Raw genomic sequence first — 22,043 nt, forward strand, 5'->3', positions numbered from 1 at the left:
GCCATTAATGTCTTCCCTCATGGTGCCAGGCAGAGTGGCATGTAGGCTGCTTTACCAAGGTCCCCTCAGGAGAGCTACAGAGGCAGCAGCTCTCCAGCCCCAGGGCCCTCGGTGGCACGTGGCTCGTGTCTCCATGGGAATGGCAAAGGGCACCTACCTGCCCCCTCCCTGTGCGTTCCCCACAGTTCCAGCCTTCAACACCTGGCAGGAGAAATGTATATGCCAATGTTCCTTCCTCGTCAAATCTCTGAGCGAGGAGCAGGGAGCAGGGGAGTGCCTGGCAATTCACTGTATCACATTTTGATTTGGTAGAGAAATTACCAGCCACTGGCTAAGTGGAATCCACCCNCGAACCAGAGGATCGTGGTTCAGTTCCCAGTCAGGGCACATGCCTGGGTCGCAGGCCAGTTCCCTGCAGGCCAACTCCCAGCAGGAGACATGCGAAAGGCAACCATACATTGATGTCTCTCTCCCTCTCTCCTTCCCCTCTAAAAAGGATAAATAAATAAATAAATTAAATTTAAAAAAAAAAAAGATGTAACAACTTATGAGAACCCTGGCTGGTGTAGCTCAGCGGACTGAGCACGGGCCTGCGAACCAAAGGATTGCAGTTTGATTCCCAGTCAGGGCACATGCCTGGGTAGCAGGCCAGCTCCCAGCAGGGGACCCACGAGAGGCAACCATACATCGATATTTCTCTCCCTCTCTCCTTCCCTTCCCCTCTAAAGATAAATAAAATCTTTTTAAAAAGATGTAAATTTTAAGAAAAAAAGTCATATGCCATTAATGTCTTCCCTCATGGTGCCAGGCAGAGTGGCATGTGGGCTGCTTTACCAAGGTCCCCTCAGGAGAGCTACAGAGGCAGCAGCTCTCCAGCCCCAGGGTCCTCGGTGGCACGTGGCTCGTGTCTCCATGGGAATGGCAAAGGGCACCTACCTGCCCCCTCCCTGTGCGTTCCCCACAGTTCCAGCCTTCAACACCTGGCAGGAGAAATGTATATGCCAATGTTCCTTCCTCGTCAAATCTCTGAGCGAGGAGCAGGGAGCAGGGGAGTGCCTGGCAATTCACTGTATCACATTTTGATTTGGTAGAGAAATTACCAGCCACTGGCTAAGTGGAATCCACCCAGATAGGAAAGGAAAGGTCCTCTGTGTGTGGTTCGAGTCAGGGGTTCCCTCCCCCAGCTCAATGAACAGCCCTGGAACCTTCAGGTGATTATTTTAATGACAGGGTAGGTACACAGATGGCCATTCTTCCCCTTCCCGCGCAGAGGTTCCTAACTTCTACGCTCAGGGAGGGCCCAGGAAACATCTCCTTTCCAGCCCGGTTTTCTTGGTAGGAGCCGCCCAAAGACTCTGGCCCACCGTCCCAGCAAGGGTGCACTCAGCACAGTCTTTGTCACAGAGCGTCAAAGCTGGTATCCTTCCCAGACTTCTTCCTGCCAGATGGAGAGGGAATAACAATGCCCAGCAGGGTCTTGGACCTGGGTCTCTCCAACCAGGGAGCAACAGAAGGCCGAGGAAGGGCCTGACGAGAATGAGACTCAGAAGAAGAGTGGGGACGCTACCACCTCCGTGGCCGCGGTCCAGGCTGGGGCCGGGAGGTCGGCGTCACAGGTCAGGCGGGCCGCTTCGCCGTGGACGCGCTGGTGCCGCACCAAGTGGGTCTTGCGGCTAAAGCTCTTGCCGCACTGCGGGCAGGAGAAGGGGCGAGAGCCGGTGTGGATGGCCTGATGGCGGGCCAGGTTGGTTTTGGAGCTGAAGCTGCGGGCGCAGATGGCACAAGAGTGCGGCCGACTGCCCGTGTGCACGGTCTGGTGGCGGCCCAGGTGAGACTTGCGGCTGAAGCGGCGGCCGCACTGCGTACAGGCGAAAGGCCTGGCGCCGCTGTGGGCTCTGGAGTGGGCGACCAGATTGGGCCGCGAGCCGAAGCGACGGCCACACTGCGCGCAGGCGAAGGGCCGTTCGCCCGTGTGCACCCGCCGATGTCGCGCCAGGTGCTGCCCGTGGGCGAAGCCGCGCCCGCAGTCCGGGCAGGAGTAGGACCGCTCGCCGGCCGGAGCGTCCTGGGGAGCCGCTGTGCTTCCGTGCGCGCAAACCAGGGGCTCGGCGGCTGCGGGGTCCGCGGCGGCGCTCAGTGTGCACTCTTCACATCCGAAGGGGCCCTCCTCACTGCGGTGTAGACGCTGGTGCGTAGCGAGGTTCTTCTTCCAGCCGAAGCCCAGGCCGCAGTCGGAACAGGCGAAAGGCTTAGGTCCGGGAGGGGAAGGGGTCGGGGACGGGGCAGGAGAACCCGGAGAGGTGGGCGCGTCCGGAGACAAAGGGGACTGGCAGGCCGCCTCGTGCACCCTTTGGTGCCGCACCAAGTGTTGCTTGTGCGTGAAGCTACGTGCGCACTGCCCGCACTGGTAGGGCCTTTCGCCCGTGTGGATGCGCTGGTGGCGGATCAGATGTGTCTTTTTGCGAAAGCGCTTCTCGCACTCGGTGCAGGGAAAGGGCCGCTCGCCGGTGTGCGTCTTCTGGTGTGAGCCCAGGTGTATCTTCTGGCTGAAGCGCTTGCCGCACTCTGCGCACGGGTAGGGCCGCTCGCCCGTGTGCGTGCGCAGGTGGCGGGTTAGGTGGGCCTTCTTGCTGAAGCGCTTGTCGCACTCGGAGCACGGAAACGGCCGCTCGCCGAGGTGGCTGCGCTGGTGCAGCAGCATGTGCGCGCGCTGTGAGAAGCTGCGGCCGCAGTCGGGACAGGCGCAGGGGCCCTCTCCACGGTGCAGCCTCTGATGCAGCCGCAAGGTCAGCTGGTCCCGGAACCGCCGTTCGCACTCCCCGCAGCCGTAGGGCTTCTCTGCGGCCTGAGTCCACCCGGCCAGCGCGAGCCCACCCAGTGCCCCTGGGGCTCCGGGTTCCAGCTTATACGCCGCGGCCAGAGGCCCCAGGTCAGGTGCAGGAAAGGGGCCCGGGAGTAAAGCCAGATGCTGCGGCCACTGGACCTCTTCTGCCTCCTGATCCTCTTCCTCCACCTTCACCTTCCGAATCATCCACTCCTCTCCTGAAAAGTCGAAACAAGGCGTCCATTAAGCCCCACGTTTATTTCTGTAACGTTTATTTACCAGCGGACCACCCCCTTCCGGAGCCCTGCAGTCTGGCTTCTGCTCTGTCCCCTCTACTGGAAGGTTCCTGGAAGTGACCAAATGGGAAGATCACTGCTCAGTCTTCCTCCTTCCCTCCGGGCAGGCAGGGCGCTGGGGAGCCAACCTCCTGGGAGGCTTTCTCCCAGGCTCGCCCTAGTCACCTAGAGCGCTTTCCCTGCATCCGAATACGCATGTTGCTCGGGTTCCGATCCTCAGACTTCACTCTGGGTTCGAGGCTGCCTCACATTATCCTGTCCGGCAGGCAGGCTCCTTTCTGGAACCACGGCCTCTGGTCCTCAGATAGGCAGCTGCCCTCCGGAGTTCTGAAAACTGGCTGCGGCTCAGCCTGCTAATCACTGAACAGCTCCCCTTCCCAGACCTCTCTGCTTTCTTTGATGTGAGGACTGCAGCCGCCTCCTCCCAGCTGCAGGGCTGACTACCTTGGGACCTTGACCCTCACCTTTGAGCTTCCCCTGCTCTCAGGCTTTCCACCAGGGGGACTTTGTGTTCCTTTCTGCGGTCTCTCCAGCCCCCTCCCCTCCATGAGCCAGGTGGACAGCTCTTGCTTCTACAGCCAGGTGAAAAATCACAGTTCAGAAAAAGAAGGGCGTTTCCCTTACAGAGAACCAGTGAATGGTGCTCACCTCCGGAGAAGCAGGGGGACCTTTGGGGGAGCGTGTTTGCAGTGGGTTTTCCTGGAGCTTGCCTCTCCTTAGGCCCCAGAATGGCCCAGCTGAGAGCAAGAGGCTGAAGGCCCAGACCCAGAGTATCCCCTTGGGGTCTCCTCCGTCACTAACGAGCAGCGACCTTGGTGAGCTCACCTCTCTGAGCTACGTTTGTTAGTTTGCGGAAGTGTAAGGGTCGGACTAGTTCATGGTTCCCAAACCTGGGGCCGGCATCATGATCTCCTGGGGGGCGCCTACAAAACGCATCGAGGGGAGCAGGGCACATGAATCTGCTATTTCCTTAAAGCTCCCCAGGGGACTCGTTTTTGAGACCCATTGAGCCAGATGACCTGAGTTCCTGCCTGACTTGAAAAGTCTGTGACAGCCTGAGCCTTGGTTACACCGGCCCGTCCCTGTCCCATCTATTCCCAGTCTCTCTCACCGACCCATCCGTCCCAAACTGCTCCTCATCTTGTTGTGATACTACTTTCATGCTTGCTGTGCCATCCTCCTACTCAAGAACCATCTGTAGCTCCCTATTAACAGGGTGAAGAAGTTCTAGCTGCTTCTGAGGCACACCCCAACCTGGTTCCAACTTTCCTGATGCTCCCAGGCATAAGCCCTTCACTGTCCGGTCTGCTCTGACTCCAGTCACACATCAACTTCCCCCCCCCCTTGAAGTTTTTCCTCCGCCTGGAGTGCCTTCCCATCCTGCACCCCACACTCACCAGTGCTGCAGTCTACACTTTACTCACGATGCAGCACAAAGCAAAATCTTTGACAAATCCAACTCGCAAGAATCTCTTACACGAACGCCTACAGCACTTACTGTGAACCCTCACTTGTGATGTGGCTTTATTGTTATCTGGGGACTCTTTACTCTGGCTCCTGTTAGTGTCAAGTAGTGTTTAGCTTCTGGAGGACAGACATCATGCGTTCTATTTCCTTCTGTATCTAATAAAAACGCGTCTTTACGTGTCGGATAAAAATGAGGACGGCCACCATGTACTGAGGGCCAACGACGATGATGTCCTGTGTGCGCATCATCACGAACCTTCAGAGGAGGCATGATACGGCCATTTCCAGGTGGTGGGCAAACTGAGGTTCCTGGAGGTAAGGTAGCGGTCAAGACCACTCGGCGAGGGAACGTGGAACCAGGGTTCAAACAGGTCTGTGTCACTTCAAAGCCCATCTCTTTCCAATCCACCTAACAGATTGGGCCTAGTGCCACCAAAGAAGTCCTTGTGGAATAAGTGACATCACTCAGGCCAAAGATGACACGGTTGGTGACAGTGGAAGGAAGTGATGGGCAGGACTGTGGAGAGGGAATCCACTGGGGCGGTGGCCCTGGGGAGGGGCCTGACAACAGAGGAGTCAGACAACAGATTGGGAACATTTGGGTACCGCTGAGATCAGTGGAAATGTGGGGAGGGGCATGCCTGGGGAGGGCCAGTGAAAAGGTTGATCCAACACCATGTAATCCAAGCCATGGACAAGTCTGTACTTAAGATTGCAGGCATGGAGGGCAAAGTCAGGACTTGGAGAGGACGCGGCCATGTTGGCCGATGGAGTGTTTCTCTTGGTGACCAGCCTCTCTGATCTCCGTCGACTATGGGTGTAGGATTCCCTCCGGGTACTGAAGCTCTATGAGCAGAAAGGTGCCAGGGCCTGGCTCACCTTGTGGTGGAAGGGCCTGGAGCGGCTGCCACATCAGAGAGCAGCTCTGGAGCTTGCAAGGCTCCTGTCCCTCCGCCTGGTCCCCTGCTGGGATGGAGCACTGGGAAGACTCACCTGGGCAGGAGCCCACAGGCTCCGCCTTCCCTGGTGGGCGGTCCTGGCTTCCTCTGCCGGGGGCCTCAGCCTGCTCCGTGTGGGCACCTTCCACGGGTCTGGGGGCCTCATGCCCTAGCAGAGAACAGGCCACCTCAGGCTACCGCAGATGTCACAGATGGACAGAGGGCCCCACTGGTGCTAGGAAGCAGGGGAGCTTGAAACCCCACCCCCAATCCCACAGGCAAGGACTGCACCCAGCTCAGGGCATACCTACAGGGGTGGGGTTCCCAGACCCTCAGGCTCCTTTAAGTAGGGCCCCTGGTTAGGCCCCGCATGCTTGCTAAAGCCACAACTGCGACGAGTTTTTGGAATCTGTGTGCGTAAGCAAGAACAGGCCCTGCCCCTAGGCTTACATGGGGCTCCTTGGAGGAGGACTGGGGACTGCCCAAGCCACCAGATGGATCTCAGTTCCATGGCAAATCCCTGGAGAAGGTCGGGGTGTCAGAAAGCCTGGCACACCCCTCTCTTAGATGTCTTCTCCTGATGTCTGTTTAGCCACCTCCCTGTTTCAAATCTTGCTCAGATCCTACATTCCCGGAGAGGCTGCTGTCACCCGCCCCTGTTTAGGTGTATTCTGCTCCACCCTCACCCACAATAGTCTCAGATCCCTTCCCCCGCCAAGTATCCTCTTCTAACACGTTTATAAGTGTCCTTGTTTTTACATCGGTTGTCTGTCGACCCCCTGTCCTCACTAGGATTATGCTTCTGGAAGGTAGGGGCCTTCGTCTGTTTGATTACTGAGGTATCCCAAATATCTGACATGGCACAGGGCACTTAGCAGGTGCTCAATAAACATTGGACGAAGAAAGGAAGACTCTGCCCTGAGCCACCACGCAGAGTCCCTGCTCACTTACCAGAACAGGAGCCCAGTGCTCTCTCTTGCCTGGGAGGGCACACCTGCTCCCGGGCATTATGGGGCCCATCCCCAGGCTCACTTTGGGGGGCCAATTCCCGCTGTGCCACGGAGAAGCCTGTCACAGGGAGAAGCATGGGTCCAAGTAAAGCCTCTGGGAAAGAAGGAAGGATCGAAGGCAGGGGCTCTTCCCCTTCCCAGCCCACCCAAGGGGCTTTTCCCAACCTGCTCAGGAAGAAGGGTCTCTGGTCAGCATGGACAAGGGACAGCCAGGCTCCCCAGCAGGCTGGCCAGGTGTCAACCTCAGCCCCTCTGTGTTGAGTCAGGGACAGATGAAGGATAAGAGTGGATTACACATCCTGGTGCTCTGTGAGAGTACAGGTGTGCACGCACAGTCTACCACAACCTCCAGCGAGGGCCAGGCAATCACAAACACGGGGGTAAGACCCAAAGAATGCTGCCTGAAGGGTTCCGGGGGTCTCGGGAGTCTTGACGTTGCACTCTCTGAGGAGGGCTCTGCCCCATTTATTGCAGAAAAGCAACAAGCCCAGCAGTCCCCAGGGTCCCCACCCCCACCCCAGGTTCCTTCAGTTCTGCTGGCTCACCCAGGGAGCTGAGGGCCTCCAAGGTCTCTCTCATGGCAACCTCAGGTAGCTCCTCCTGGTGACCAGCAGGCCACACACCCTAAGGAGAGAACACATCCTTGCTCAAATATGCTATTCCCGGCACTCTCCCCTGGGCCCTGGCCCTGGCCGACCTCTCCCCATCCGCTCTCCCCAAGCGCTCCGCAGGTGATGTCCCCAGGGACAGATGAGGGAAATGAGGGAAGCGGGATTTCAGACAGCGAAGAGATCTTTGCAGGTGGCCTAAGGAGAAGATCTTGAAGCCATTTCTGCAAGCTCTGGCCAACTCCAGAAGTCAGCAGCTCCCCTCACCTGGCAGGTCTCCCGGAGCCAGCCCCAGCCCATCAGGGATCCTGCCCCGCGGGGGTCAGGGATGAATCTATTCTCTGGGCAGAGGGTGGAGGGTGGGAGACCAGGGTGGGGAGCAAGAGTGTCGTCTAGGCCCTCCAGCTGTCACTGCAGGAGCTGGTGAAATAGGAGCCAGCGAAGGGGCGGAGGTGAGTGTCACCATTGGGCAACTGGTGGGGGAGGCTCTAAAAGGAGGGTCCTCGCCGCAGGCAGGAAATGGCTCTTGCTTCCTTTCCCCAAAACCCTACCTCGAAACCAGCTCGCTTCCCTCGAGAGGTACCCCCCGCCCACACAACCCCCCCGCGCAGGGCCATCCCTCCCAATGCCCGCCCCCCGCCTCTTTCCTCCTCCAGCGTCCTGCCCCGCCCCTCTCCCAGCGGACTCCCCTCCCCCCAAAATCTCTTTGGCAGCCTTCCCTTTGCCCTCCCTTCTCCCGCTCCCTCTGCCTTCCGCCCTCTCTCCCAGCAGGATCTGGCTGGCTCCCCAGCTCCGCCTCGGCCTCGCCCCTCCAGCTCCGCCCCTGCCCGCAGCCGACTGGCGCTCCCCGCCCCGCCCCCTGCCCCCCGACCCCCGCTTGCCTCCGCTGCAGCCCTCCCCTCCCCCTCCCCAAGCTCCCTACGCCTTTTCCTCCCCTCCTGTTCTCCCCGATCCGTCCCCTCCCCGGTGCGCACCATCTCCCTTCCTTTTCCCTCCTCCTTTCCTTCCTCCCCACGCCGGCCCCCTCCCGCTGTTCTCCCTCACTCCGATCTCCTCTCCCCGCCCTCTCCTCCCCCACTCCGCTTTCCCTTCCTTCTCCTCCCTCTCTGCACCTCAGTCCCCTCCCTCCTCGCGTCTCCCCACACTACCCCCGCCCCCTCCCTCCTGCGGCTCTCCTTCCCCTCCGAGGCCCCCGGCTCCCTTCCCCCTCCGCCTCCCCAGCAGGCTCTCGCTTCCCCTCCCTCCGGGTCCCCGGTCCCCAGAACCGCTCTGCCCCTCCCCCTCCCAGTCCGCTCCGGAGCTCCCCCGAGACCCGGGCCCCGCTAGCCGCTAGCTCTGGACTCTCTCCTTGGCCCTGCCCACCCCGGCCTCCAACTCACCTCTGCCACCCTTCCCCTCCCCTCCCTTCCCAGCCGTGGCTCCCTTCCCCATTTCTGCTCCCCACTGGTTCCTCCCCCCCCCCCCCCCTCCCAAGTTTGCCGGCGGGACCGATCCTTCCCGGCCCACCTCCCAGCCTCGCTAGTCCGGAGTCCCTGCACCCAGAGCGCACCGCACACCCCGGCCCCTCCCCGGCTCCCGGGCTCACCTGTCAACACCCTCTGCCTCTTCCCCACCGACCAACGCGGGCCGGTCCCCGAGCCGCGTTGTCCTTTCCCCGCTTCCTCCCACACTCCCTCTCCCCTCTCTGGATCTTCCTCACTCGCCCCTCCGAGCTTCTCACCCCTTTCCCACCGGACTAACCCCTCCCCGCCCATGTCCCCAGCGCCTGCCCTTTCCTCTAGCTCCCCGTCCGTCACTTCTTGTGACAACCCTGCCCCCCACGTCCTCCCCCTCCAGTCCCATCCCCTCTTCCCTCCAGCCCGCGCCCCTCCTCGGCGCTTTCTTTCCCCTACACCTCTCCCCACCCCCTTCCGTGCGCCCCCACCCCGGGGCTGTCACCTGTGCGGGGCGGGCCTTGACTAAGTGCCGGGGTGGCGGGGGGAGCGGGCGGAGCTGCCGGCCGCTGGGCGCCTCCGGGGCGCTTACCTGGCGGACGACCGGTCGGGTCTCCCCACGGCTGACGGGACCCCGGCGTCCCGGCCTCCGGTCCTGGACGGCTCTGCTCGCAATGGCGCCCGCAGCCCGCAGCTCGGGTGCGGACGACCCGAAAGACTGACTGACTGACAGCCCCGAAACTTCGCGGGGAGGGGAGAGGATAAGCCGCCGGGGGAGCAGGAGAGGGGAAGGGCGCCCGGCTGGGGGAGGGGAGCGAGGAAGCGGGAGGGGCACCGCGGAGCGCCAGTGGGGGGTGGCCCTGGCAGGGGCGTCCAGGAGTGGGCTCGCTGGCGGGCTCGCAGCGGGTGCCGGCGGGCAGGTGACGGTCGGGAGGGAAGACGGCCGGGGTAGGTGATGGGAAGGGGGAGCTAAGGATTGGGGGAGAGGGCGAGGGGGCAGGGAAGGGAAGACTGTGCAGGAGGTGGAGGAGGGAGAGTAGGCTGGGAGGCCGAGCACTTGGGCTGCTGGGGGTGCTCGCGGGCGTCGGGGGAGGAGCCAAGAGAAAGGTGGAGCGCGGGGCGGGGTGGGGGGTGAGGAGTTGGGGGGACGAGGAGGGGGCGTGTTCCGCGAGGGGAGCCAGGGGCTGCGCTGCTGTCTTTGAATCGCGAATACCAGTGGGAGTGTGTTTGTGCCGCGCTCCCGCAGTGGGATCATCTCCACTATCGGTTTTTGGGGGTCGGTCTGGGGAACTCCGACCCCGCCCCGCTCTCCACCCCGATCCCACCGAGATCCACCGGACCCACATCCTTGGGCCCTGAGTCAGCGATCTGAGACCTGCCTCGGGAGCCGGGTCCCTTGGTGCCCTGGGGTGAGGCCGAGGGAGTCAGGGCTGGGCCCCTGTGCTGGCCATGAGTGGACCCTCCGAAGTAGAAATTGGGGGTAGGGTGGGGGCTTTGGGCTGGGTGACCAGAGAGAAGGCAGGGAGGCCCCAGGGGGCGAGGTGAGAGTCCAGCTGGGTGGAGACTCTGAGGGCGGGGTCCAGGTAAAGGGGCTTCGGGGAGGAAGAGTTCCCTGGGCGTGGTGGGGGGGCAGGTCCTCCTCCTAAGGCTCTGGAAAGCTCTTCGTGTCAGGTGTGCAGGGGCGTCCTCAGCCCTCAGGTCTGGCTTCTCCTTGTCTGCGTCCGTCCGGGGTTATGATGTTTCTCTTCCGCCTTACCTCCTGGGCACCCCCTGGGCGAGCTCCCCATGCCCTGTCTTCCAGAGCCGAAGGGGGGGCTGGTTATTCCAGGCCTCTGCCTTCCCTAATCTCTTCCTCCAATCTCCCCTGGGTTCCAGCTTCCTCCCTCCCTCCCCCTTTAGGGGAAAGGGCGCTGGGGACTCCAGTTTCTCCCAGTCCAAGTGCTGCCCTATCAGCAGTGGTCGGGACCCAGAGCTGGGGAGGCAGGTGGATGGCCCTGGAACACGCAGCACCTGAAGCTTCCCTGTTTCATCACAGAGGGGGTGACCGGGGATGGAGAAGCATGGCGTACAGCTGGGGCACCCTCAGTATTGGTTGATGTTTAGGGTAGGAAGAGGGGCTCTGGAGCAGGTGGCCTCCGGGAGGGGGGGCACAGTGTCCCTAGGAATCAGATGTGAAAGGATTTTTTACCTCCTGGATGGGCTGTTTCAGGGAGTCAGTGCCTAGCCTCCTCCTGGCCCTGGGAGCAATGTGTCACTGTGCTGGGGTGGGGCGCTAGCTCCCGGTCCTCTTCCTGTGAGACCTGCAGTGGGAGTGGATGGAGCGGGTGAGGGAAGGGGAGTGTGGGTGTGCACGTGAGACTGGTACCTGGACACTGCCCTGCCCTCTCTGAGGATCCCTTTGGAGAGCTCCCTGAGGAACGCACAGCACCCTCTCTTGGTCCCAGGACCCGCGGTGGGCCCTGAAGAATGCCTAGTGAGACTGGGTCCCCACAGCCTCTTCGCCCCAGGCGGGTGATTGTGTGTGCTCGGAGGGACATCAGGTTTAGGGGTTATGGGATAGGAGACCCAGGCCACATTGCAGCCTGGCCATCCGGGGAGCTGGTAACCAGGACACAACCAGGATTCCCCTGGGCCACCTGCTGCTGCCCCTCCCAACCAAACAGATGCTGGGGATTATCCCACCCAGCGCCTGGTCCCCAGGGCCCTTGGTCTCTTGCCACCCCACCCCCCACTTCCCACCCTGGGCACTCCTCCCTGAGGCTTGCTCTCATTCCCTGGCCAGGTCTTCCTGGTTCTGGAGCCCAGGGATCCTAGGAGACGTCAAAAGAGATCGAGGTGGACCCAGGCAGCTGCACATAATCACCCCAGTTAGAAGTGGGGCCGCAGAAGAAAGGGCACAGGTCATTCCTCTGTATCTACATAGCCCAACCTCCCTGGAAAGGGCGCCACCTGCACCCTGGCCTTCACCTGCAGAGTGCCTGGTGGCAGAGCGGGCCAGGTGGCAGCAGGCAAGGGAGGGGGAGTGGGGAGAATCATGAAGCCAGGATTGTAGGGCTGGAAGGCCAGAGCCATCCTTTGGTCCAGTGACTCTTAAACATTTTGTGGGGCCTCACCCCCTGGCAACCTAATAAAGGTTACAGAACTGTTTCCAGAAAAACGACCACACACAGTCTCATACAATCTGTGGGGCTTGAGTCCCACCTGTGTGTCCCTGGGAGGCCCCTGGAGTTTTTACTGGTGAGGAAATCAAAGTCCAGAGGTGTGAGCTTGGTCACAGTCGTTTGTGGTGGGGTCTGAGAGTGTAGAAATATCTGAGGCTCAGTGTCTGGCTGTGACCTAGCACGCACACACCCTCCCGATTACACACACCCACACACAGTAGCCCCTGCAGGAAGGGGACTGTTTCCAGGGAGAATGACCTCTGAGGCAGAGGTGGGGGCGGGGGGGGCGGCAGGTCCAATCTGGTTCTGGGCAGCTGGTGCCCTGGGGCTGAGATAAAACCTCCCAGCCCCAGCTCTGAGGCCTCTTGTGCACACCAACTTAGAGGCTGGGCTGCAGTCAAGTGCAGTGTGGTGTGGACAGGCCAGTGCTGGCCTCTGTGCTCACCTGCTGCAATTGCCTCCCCCAAGCCCAGCCCCAAAGTCCCCTGTGCGGTGAGCTGTGGGGGCACCATGCTGCTCCCTACTCTCCTCTTTGGGATGGCATGGGCACTAAACAACAGGGAAGCAGCCCACCCCATGACTGGGACCCTCTTTTCCTCCTTTTCCTCTTGCTCCATAGCTGAAACCCTCTGGGGCAGCTGACTCCCCTCCCAACCTCAATTCACACACTTCCTTGGGAGAAGGCTCTTTCAAGAGGAGGTTCACAGGACAGGCTTCTGGGTGACGGGTGGTGAGGGGGGACAGTGGCAGCAGCTCTCATGGGCAGGAGGTGGTGTGAGCAGACAGAGACCTTCCTGGTGGAGGAGGAAGTGACCCCCTGTCAGGAGGACCTCGTGCCCTGCACCAGTCTCTACCATTAACCTGCTCCAGGGCTGGCGAGTGGACCTGTCCTCCGTGGCTCTGCAGGGCTGTGTCCCATCGACAAGTGAGTGAGGGTCGGAGTCTGGGCTCCTGAGTGCAGGGGCCATATCCTTGTGGGGGGATGGTGGCCCGGCAGTGATGGGGACAGTAGGCATGTAGGAGGCAGGTCTGGGTGGGCTCTCAGAGGGCAGAGTGGAGGTTCCTGATGTCTCCTGCCAGTGCCTACCCTTCTGTCACCTCCCCAAGCTCATCTCGTGGGGAAATGAAGACCAAGAAGGGGAATTACATGAGAGGTTCACTCAGTGAGTAGGTGACCCGATTGAATGACTGTCCCAGGCCATTCCCAGGGATGGGGCTCAGCTGAACACTAATGTCTTCTCCCTTCTGCCTGCTTGGTGGACACAGGCCCCCAGCGACCCGGCCTATTGCATGGAACCAGACAGTGAGGGCCTGCTGCCCAGGCTGGGCGGGCCCCAACTGCAGCCTGGGTAAGTGCCCGAGATTAGCTCAGATCTGTGGGTTCATGGAGGTAGCAGGCTGCCTGACTGGGTCCACCCCACTCTCCCCCTGTACCCACCACAGCCCTTGCACATGCCAGCCCCAAGGGCCACTGCTTTGCCATGTGGCAATGCCAGCCTCAGGCAGGCTCAGCTAACGGTTCTGCAGGAAGCCTAGAGGAGTGCTGTGCCCAGCCCTGGGGACACAGCTGGTGAGATGGCCATTCCCAGGCCTGCCTCAGCTGTCCCAGCCAACAGCTCCCAGGTGGGTCCCCAGCCTGCCAACAGGCACGACCCCAGCTGTCACCTGCTGCCCCCATAGGCACTCCCACGTGGAGTTCTGGAGCCCTGGGCCTTTCCCCACACCCACTCCCCTGTCCTCTAGGAGTCACCTCCCATCCCCTGCCCAGCAGAGGGACCGTCACTGTCCACCTGCTTCCTCCGCCCTCCTCCTCCACATTCAGAGGCTCCCGGTGGTGTATCTTCTGCAGGGAGCACCCCCTCTCCAGCCCCCCTGCAGCCCCTGGCAGGGGCTGTGGCCCAACTCTGGAACCAGGGCCAGCGACCCTCGGCCACCTGTGCCACCTGGTCTGGCTTCCACTACCTCACCTTTGACGGCTGCCACTACCACTTCCTGGGCCGCTGCACTTACCTGCTGGCAGGTGCTGCTGACTCCAACTGGGCCATCCACCTGAGCCCCAGGGGCCGTTGTCCGTAGCCTGGACACTGTCAGCTGGTGAGAGAGGCAGAAGAAGATGGAGACAGGGAGGCAGCTGGATGTGGGAGGAGGACGCTGACCACCTCACCCACTGCCGTCTTCCCCCAGGCCCGGGTGCTGATGGGACCGAAGGAAGTGCTGATTTGGGGCGGAAATGTCTCTGGGAATGAGCAGCTGGTACCTGATGGGGAGTCGCAGCTGCTCCCCGGTAAGGGACAGTATGCCCACCTCAGGGTGGGGCCCAGCAGGGCAGCTGGGGACTGAGCTAGCTGCCCCCTCCTCAACCCCCAGTGATGTTGGGAGGCATTTGGAAATGAGGAAGCCAGTGGTCCCCTGCCCCACCCCTGCAACCCTTCCCCAGTAGCCCCCTCACAAGGTGTCCTTGAGTGAGCCCCTCTCCTTAACCACTTAACCTCTCAGAGCCTCAGTTTCCCCACCTGCTTCCCACAGTGCTGTGGGAAAGGGTTTGGTGCTAGTAGGTGGCACAGTCCGCCATCCTGGTTGGGCTCCACGGAGTGAAGAGGGAGGGGGTTTCTGTGTGCGTGCCTGTCACTCAGGAGGACGTCCGAGGCGGTCATGCACATCTCAAGGAGGGCTGTGATGGGGAACCAGTGGGGGCTGCTATAAAGGGTGTAAAGTGCAGAGTGTCCATCCCTTCTCCTCCCTTCCCTGGGCAGTCTGAGCCCCAGTGTGCTGCTGGCAGGGATGGGGAGTGTGACCCCACTTTCCCTGCCCAGGCCTGAGCTTGCAGTGGCAAGGGAACTGGCTGGTGCTGTTGTGGGGCCTGGGGGTCATGGTGCGGCTGGGTAGGCCCAGTTCGGTCTCCGTTTCTGTGGACCGCGAGCTCCAGGGACAGACACAAGGCCTCTGTGGGTTCTACAGTGGTCGGTGTGAAGGTAAGTGGGGTGCGGTGGTGGTGGTATAGGAGGGAAGGGGGGACTGAGACCTCAGGCACAGCACCTCTGCCCACCCCCCTTCCTGCCATAGATGACTTCTTGGAGCCAGGAGGCAGCCTGGCTGCACTGGCAGCCACGTTCGGGAATTCCTGGAGGCTCCCTGACTCAGAGGTGAGACACAGCCCCCAGAGCCTGGGCCGCCTTGCTCACCGCCTACACTGCCAACACCTAGCTTCGAAGCTGACACAGCCAACACCTAGCTTCAAGCCTCTGTTCTGTCTGCTGCAACTGACAGGTCCTGTCCCTCTCCCAGATCCTCAGAGGAAGAAAGGCAAGCACAGGGTACCTCAGGGGCTCACTCAGCCCTGCTGCCTGTGTGAACTGACCCCTCGGGACACATGCACTGACTTGGTTGCCAACCAGCTTTGGTTAACTAGTTAGTTATCAAATCTCCTGCCTCCAGGCTGACGGTGACCCCTAACTCCCCTGCCCAACCCCCCAAAGCCCCAGGATGACATCTGAACTTAAAAGCAGCTTTGAGAGCTGAGGCCATTTTTCTGGTGTCCTTGTTCGTGTGCCCCATCTTTGCCCCTTGGCCTGACTCCACGTCCATAGCCTGGGTGTCTGGGTGCAGTGGAGGCAGCCTAGGGCTGCAAGGAGCCCCCGTGAAGGGCACAGAAGCAGGCATGGAGGCTGGCCAGCTGTGGGCTGAAGCCCAGGATGTGGCTGAAGCTGCTGGGTGGCCCATTCAGAGAATGCCATGCCCAGGTATGGGTGGGGGTGCAGCTGGTGTCTGGCACCGGAGAGTCCCAAACAAGGGGGTGCTAGGGAGGTGCTAATCAGGAAATCTGATCTTGCCACTAGATTGCTTTGGGCCATCAGTCAAACCATCCTTCTCTCTGTTCTGGGTTTTTGTTTTTGTTTTTTCCTTTTGCTGGGGGCAGGGTAGGGAGAAAGAGAGGGAGAAAAACGTCAGTGTGTGGTTGCCTCTAGCACGCCCCTCCCGGCCAGAAGGACCTGGCCAGAAACCCAGGCATGTGTCCTGACTGGGAATGGAACCAGCGACCCTTTGGCTTGCAGGCCCACACTCACTCCACTGTTCTGGGTTTTATCTCTGGAAGATGAGATGGCTCGTGTGGATGATCGCAGGTCTTTTCCAGCCCTCATCTGATCATAAAGCAGGACGACAGGAAGCAAGAGTATGGGGTTAGGTGCTGGTGGTGGAGGAGGGGGCTGGCTGGCTGAGGGGCTGTCCTTTCTCCGAAGGTCCCCCCTGCTGACTACCATGAGCCCTGCGTCTTTGCCTACTCTGCTGCGGTCCCAGCGGGCACTGGCAGGGAGGGCCGTAGGCAGGCCGTGTATGCCACCCTAGCCAACTACACCCAGCTCTGTGCCAAGCGGGGCATCCACGTGCTCTGGAGGAAGCCGGGCTTCTGTGGTAGGCCTCCGCACCCTGCAGGGTTGGGACTCGGCGGAGGGCCCTCGTGTGACCCCTACTTCTGAGCACTCTAAGCTCCCAGCGTGGCCCCTGAGCTCCTCCGGGGCAGCGAGTTCTGGCGTGGAGGACAGGGGCGCCCTCGACTCACAGTCGGCTCCTGGGCCCGCAGAGTGCCTTTGCCCGGGAGACCAGCTGTACTCTGACTGCGCCTGCCTCCGGCTGCCCGCCCAGCTGCTGGGCGGGGAACGAAGGAGCGGAGGTGTCCAGCCGTGAAGAATGCCTGAACGGCTGCGAGTGCTCGCCCGGCCTCTTCCAAAACCGCGCCCTCTGTGTGCCGGCCGCCCGCTGCCCCAGCTTTCACCGACGCCAGCGCTACGCCCCCGGGGGACACTGTGCACCAGCGGTGCAACCCGACAGTGGTGGGTCCGAGGGCCCTGCCGATCCTCTCGCTGAGGTTAGCGACCTCCAGGTCCCCTCTGATCCCTCCCTTACGCTATTTGCTCAACCTGCCTTCCCTTCTGGGGACCCCTCACGAGTGATCTGTGACCTCTCGTGGCTTAACTGGCCGCCCTGCTTGAACACTTAGCAGGTGACCTACATCTGCTGGTCTCCAACTTTAACCGGAGGAAGGGGTGCTGGGGGAGGAACCGGGGCGTGTTGGGGCGCAGAAGACCCGCTCCAGCTTAGCAGCCCCCTCCCCTAGGGGGCTGATCCAGAGGGCGCTCTCGCACCCCGTGTGCGCACAGCGTAAGAACTGCCGCTGGCTCTGCGCGCAGGCGCGGTGCCCCTCCAAGTGCGCGATGGGCGGTGACAGGCACTACCTCACCTTTGATGGGCGGAGCTTCTTTCCCGGCAGCTCAGATTGCCGCTCTGTCCTGGTGCAGGTGGGCAGAGGACTAACGGGGGGCGGGAGGGGGCGCTCTTGCTAGCACAGGGGCCCTCCTAGGGCTGCTGTTGGGGAGAAATGACCGTAAAGAAACCACTAAATCAGTGAAGAAAACACACACAGTCGTCCCGGAAAAAGCCAAGGGAGAAGGGAATCTGGAGGGAGGATAGCTGGGTTCTCACCTCCCCAGGTCCCCGTGATGTCATTGCCACCCCCGCCCAGGGGCACAAAATAAAGCCCAGCCTCACAGTTCTTTCCCACAGAAAGGACCAGTCGGGTCTGGCCCAGGTGACTTGGTGTAAAAAAATCCCACGGCCAATAAGGGACCTTCTTGGTCCCCTAATAAAATCAGGTGCCATCCCAACTTCTGGCCTACGCAGGTTCTTACACACATAGAATCAAACAGGCGTGCACACGTGACATATGCTCATGCATGGGTGTGTAGATTTAGCATGCAGGTATGCACACACACAGAAACATGAGCATACACACCCAGGGGGAGGAGAGAGGGGAGCCATCTCACCCCAACACATAGACACATAATATACACACATGTGCACTTACATACACATGTGAGTCTGGCAGGTGGTCAGCACCCACTGGTTGGGAGTTGCCTCCAGGTGTGTGCTGCAGGTGTCCCACAGAACACCTGTTCTCGGGTCTGCCCCCCGCACCGTCTGCCCCAGGACTTGGCCAAGGGGCAGCTGCTGACTGTGCTGGAGCACAGGGCCTGCGACTCTGGGAGCTGCCTCAACGCCATCTCAGTCTCCCTGGGGGACACCCACATGCAGCTCAGGGACTCAGGCAGCCTTGGCTCTTGGGGTACCTACCTACTGGGCCTTCACTCGCAGCAGCCCTTGCAACTGTGGCTCAGGCCCTAGCAGCCTCCTGTTACCACTCCTCTCCCTGCAGACTCTGGCTTGTTCCAGCACCTTCTGTCCACATGGCCCTGTGGTTTCTGAGCCCCAGACCTCTCCTCAGACCCCCAAAACCAAACTCGCTGCCTCTATGTCCCCTAACCTCCCCACCTCTGAAGCAGACACACAGTCCTTTGGAAAACTTCCAAGGCATCCTCTGCCCCATCCTTCGGGGTGGGGGGTACACGTTCTAAACATTCCATTACCGGGTCAGGCAGGCCCCTCCCCATTCTGGGTGCTGAGCTCAGTCCCTCCCACTCTCTTCCCTGGGTCTGCTCCTGTGCACTGACTCCAAACGCAAAGTAGGTGCAAAGGTGGTCCTTAGTCCATGAGGGGAGTGCTCAGGGGGATGGGTGACTTCCCAGGGCTCACACCAGCTCCCCTTACTCAGTGTGGGCAGCCCACTCTGACACCGGCCCTCCCGCCTCTTGCCCAGTCCTTTCCCTTCTTGCAGCCCCATCCTGCCAAGGGCTGTCCCCCTACCCTCCTCAGCCCAGCCCAGTCCTGCAGGGCAGCCCCTCACAGGCCCTTCCTTCCAGAAGCTTTCCTGGCCAATGGGCAGGACGTGGGCCTGCCCCGGAGCAGCCCTGTGGGCCTCAGCGTCTCTCAAGCCTCTTCCGCCTTCCTACTGCTGCGCTGGCCTGGAGCCCAGGTCCTCTGGTGGGGAGTGTCTGACCCTGCAGCCTACATCACCCTGGACCCCTGCCATGCCCACCAGGTCTGCCAGGGGGCCGGTGAGTGGCTGGGCGAGGCCACCGTGGGCCCGGATTTGACAATTTCACACCCACTTGGGTGGCCCAGGTGCAGGGCCTGTGCGGCACCTTCACCTGGAACCAGCAGGATGACTTCCTGACGCCTGCCGGTGACATGGAGACCAGCATTGCTCCCTTTGCTAGCAAGTTCCAGCTAGCAGGCGAGGGAAGGTGCCCCTCGAAGAGCAGCGCCCCACTGTCCCCCTGCAGCACCCACACACAGCACCACAATTTCGCGGAGACAGTCTGTGCCATTCTGAATGGCCCAGCCTTCCAGGTAGCTGGTTGGGGCCACGCCTCCTGTTCACACCTGTAAGATGTGGTCAGGTCCTTTTCTGCCCTTTGCCTGGGCTATCGGGAAGGCCCTGCTCCCTGCTGTGGCGGGGGGGTGGCAGTGGGGACAAGAAGAGATGAGGACCCTGTTGGGGAAAACCTGATTCATTTGCTCATCTTCCCCCAAGGACTGCCACCAGCTGGTGGACAGGGAGCTGCTCCACTGTCCCTGTTTGGCAGCTGTGTGTGGCTGTGCCCCTGGCAGGGACTGCCGGTGCCCAGTGCTCGCTGCCTACGCTCGCCACGGTGCCCAGGAGGGTGCCTCATCTCCCTGGAGGAACCAGACCCTCTGCCGTGAGTCGGCTCAGCCAGCCCACCAGCCCCCAGTCTCCTCCTCCCAGCTAGGAGGGATGCAAGAACTTTGCAGGGGAGTGGGAATGGGGGCAGGACTCTAGGAGGACCTTTGACCTTGGTAGATTGAGGGTGTAGGGGGTGGGGTTCCAGAGGGTGGGTCTGAACAGCAGTGGCTATACTGTGACCTGCTTGTGTCTCTGTGCCCAGCTGTCCTGTGTCCCGGGGGCCAGGAGTATCAGGAGTGTGCCCCAGTGTGTGGTGGAAACTTCGGGGAGCCAGAAGACTGCGGGGAGCCAGGCAGCTGTGTGGCCAGTTGTAACTGCCCCGAGGGGCTGCTGTGGGACCCCGAGGGCCAGTGTGTGGCCCCCAGCTTGTGCACCTGCCGGCTCAGAGCCCATCACTATGCCCCTGGCAGTGCCACCATGAAGGACTGCAACTGCTGGTGAGGGCAGCCACCTTTTGACAGGACCAAAGAGCCTGGGAATGAGGAGGAGTGGGACAGGGGTGTCAGTGCGGCATGCACATTGCAGGTGACACAGCACTGGTGACTCCTCTGTGGAGGAGGAGTGGACATCAGGGTTCCTGAGTGTCTCCCAGGTCAGACCTGGCTCCTGGAGGTGAGCCTGGCTGTGGGCCGGCCCCTCACTTCCCTCCCACGAGGGCAGTGTCTGCCAGGAGAGGGGCCTCTGGAACTGCACTGCTCCCCACTGTGCCCCCCCCCGCCAGTGGGCATTCTGCTCCCACCGGCTCATTACGTCCCTGGTGCCTGCCTCCTCACCTGTGACAGCCTCAGTGCCAATCACTCCTGCCCCCCGGGCAGCTCAGGGGACTGTGTCTGTCCCCCGGGCACTGTATTGTAGGTAAGTCTGGGAGGGGCTACATAGGTAATTGCCCTGCTCCCCTGGCTGTCTGAAATGGCGGTCAGGCACTGGGGTGTCCTCTGAAGTGCCCCTTTGTCCCCGGCTTCTGTCCAGGATGAGCGCTGTGTGCCTCCTGAGCTCTGTCCCTACTGTCACGGTGTGCAGTAGTATCCACCCAATGCTACCATTCAGGAGGACTGCAACATTTGGTATGCCCAGTCCCATGACCTGTAACCTTTGATCTTCTGACCCCTGGTTTGGGGCTAGGGTGATGGGTGGGGTGGGAGAACCAGACTACTGGGGCAATGGGAGCCCTCCAGGACCCCCAAGCAGAGGGTCTGTCTGGAGTTGCTTGGAACCTGACCAGCTGCCTGCCCTGGATCAGCTCTGGGTCCCTGTCCTCACGACTCAGTTTCTCTTCCTCCTCTCGCCTTCCGCGTGTGCCAGGGTTGGCGGTGGCACTGCACCGGCCAGCGGTGCGGTGGATGGTGCCAGGCCTTAGGTGCCACCCATTATGTGACACTCGATGGGCTGGTCCTCACCTTCCCTGAGGCCTGCGAGTACCTGCTGGTGCACGAGGCCGGTGGCCAGTTCACAGTCTCTGCCCAGAATCTGCCCTGTGGGGCCAGCGGCCTCACCTGCACCAAGGTGCTGACCCTGCGGCTGCAGAGCATTGTTGTGCACATGCTCAGAGGTGACTGTGACGCTGAAGGGCTGAAGGGTGGCCTTGCTGAGGGCGGGGGGGCACGCTGCATGGCCTCACAGCTCTGCCTCCGTGGCCGGGGCATGGGGTTCTCCAGGTCTCTCCCTGCTTGCATCAGTGCTGGGCCGCTGGGGCATCCTCTCCTGATGGGGAATTGCCATTCTGGAAGGCTCTTAGAAATGAGAGCTCAGAACAGCGCAGTCTAGTGCCTTGCCAGGGTCACGTAGCTGGAGAAGCAAAAGGAAGGTCGGAGGGAAGACTGGGAGGACCATCTGGGAGACCCTGTCACCCAAGGCTGAGCCTGAGGGCCCTGCTCTTCCTCCACAGGCCGGGCAGTGACTGTGAACAGGGTGAGTGTAATGCTCCTCAAGGTCTACATGGGCCCCTGGCTGAGCCCGCAGGCTGAGTCTGCACCGCGCTGGCCTCTTCCTGCTGTTCACCACCTGCCTGGGCCTCACCCTGCTCTGGGACGGAGGTCAGGCCCCATCCCTACCCTCTGACCTCTACCTGCCACAGCCAGGGGTCCGACTCACCTGACTCCTCTTCCCTGCTGTGGTCAGAGTTCATCGTGAAATCCATGCTGCCTCACCCAAGAAACCTTTAGAAAATACGAAGTTTTCAGAGAGAAGAAATGAAAATACATTTCCTAACACCCTGCCACCCAAACCAAGCAGTTGGTGTTTCAGAAATGACTATCTCTAAACTGGAATACAAATTGGAAACCAAAAAACCCTCCGTGTGGGAAGGAGTCTGGTGGTCAGCACAGTGGGGGCTGCCATCGGAGCCCCTGGCTGCTCCGCCCCCTGGGGCTGGTGGGTGTCACAGTCTGTCCTGAGGCCTGGGGCTGGTCCGGAGTCCGACCGGTTGGAGAATTTCCTTGTCCCTCAACCTGGGCTTAATTGGGGGACCCTCAAATGTACTTCTTTTCTTTTATCACCACCAATCACCCCCCAAACAACAAAAAAAGAGCAAATCAGCGCCCCCTATTGGGTAAATACCCACGCAGATGGCCGGGCGGCCCACTCAATAGCGCCCTTGGCCTTCTCCTTGGGCCCGGACGAAGTCCAGCAGGTCATCCCCTCACACAATCTGCCCCCTGCTGCCCTCCCTGCAGGCACCCAGGTCCTGGTGCGCCTGTCCCCACAGTTCTG

The 22,043-nt window shown here is 61.1% G+C and overlaps 1 protein-coding gene across 4 annotated transcripts; it reads right to left on the minus strand.

Moving 5' to 3' along the window:
* Positions 1 to 1,199: 1,199 nt before the first annotated feature.
* ZNF467 (zinc finger protein 467) lies at positions 1,200 to 9,658 on the minus strand. 4 transcript variants are annotated; one of them, XM_037035541.1, is made up of 5 exons: positions 9,169 to 9,658; positions 7,081 to 7,159; positions 6,477 to 6,593; positions 5,581 to 5,694; positions 1,200 to 3,042 (listed from the first exon to the last, which is right to left on the minus strand). In XM_037035541.1, exons 2-5 carry the CDS (start codon positions 7,112 to 7,114, stop codon positions 1,544 to 1,546), a joined length of 1,764 nt encoding a protein of 587 aa, XP_036891436.1. In that variant the 5' UTR covers positions 7,115 to 7,159; positions 9,169 to 9,658; the 3' UTR covers positions 1,200 to 1,543. The 4 variants fall into 4 exon arrangements, with proteins under 4 accessions (XP_036891436.1, XP_036891438.1, XP_036891437.1 ...); XM_037035543.1 differs by lacking the exon at positions 9,169 to 9,658 and adding an exon at positions 8,729 to 8,820; XM_037035542.1 differs by lacking the exon at positions 9,169 to 9,658 and adding an exon at positions 7,411 to 7,740.
* Between the last annotated feature and the right edge of the window lie 12,385 nt (positions 9,659 to 22,043).

This window comes from Sturnira hondurensis, unplaced genomic scaffold, assembly GCF_014824575.4.
Source record: "Sturnira hondurensis isolate 20B ecotype Veracruz unplaced genomic scaffold, ASM1482457v3 Scaffold0022464, whole genome shotgun sequence".
In the NCBI taxonomy this organism is placed as follows: Eukaryota; Metazoa; Chordata; class Mammalia; order Chiroptera; family Phyllostomidae; genus Sturnira; species Sturnira hondurensis.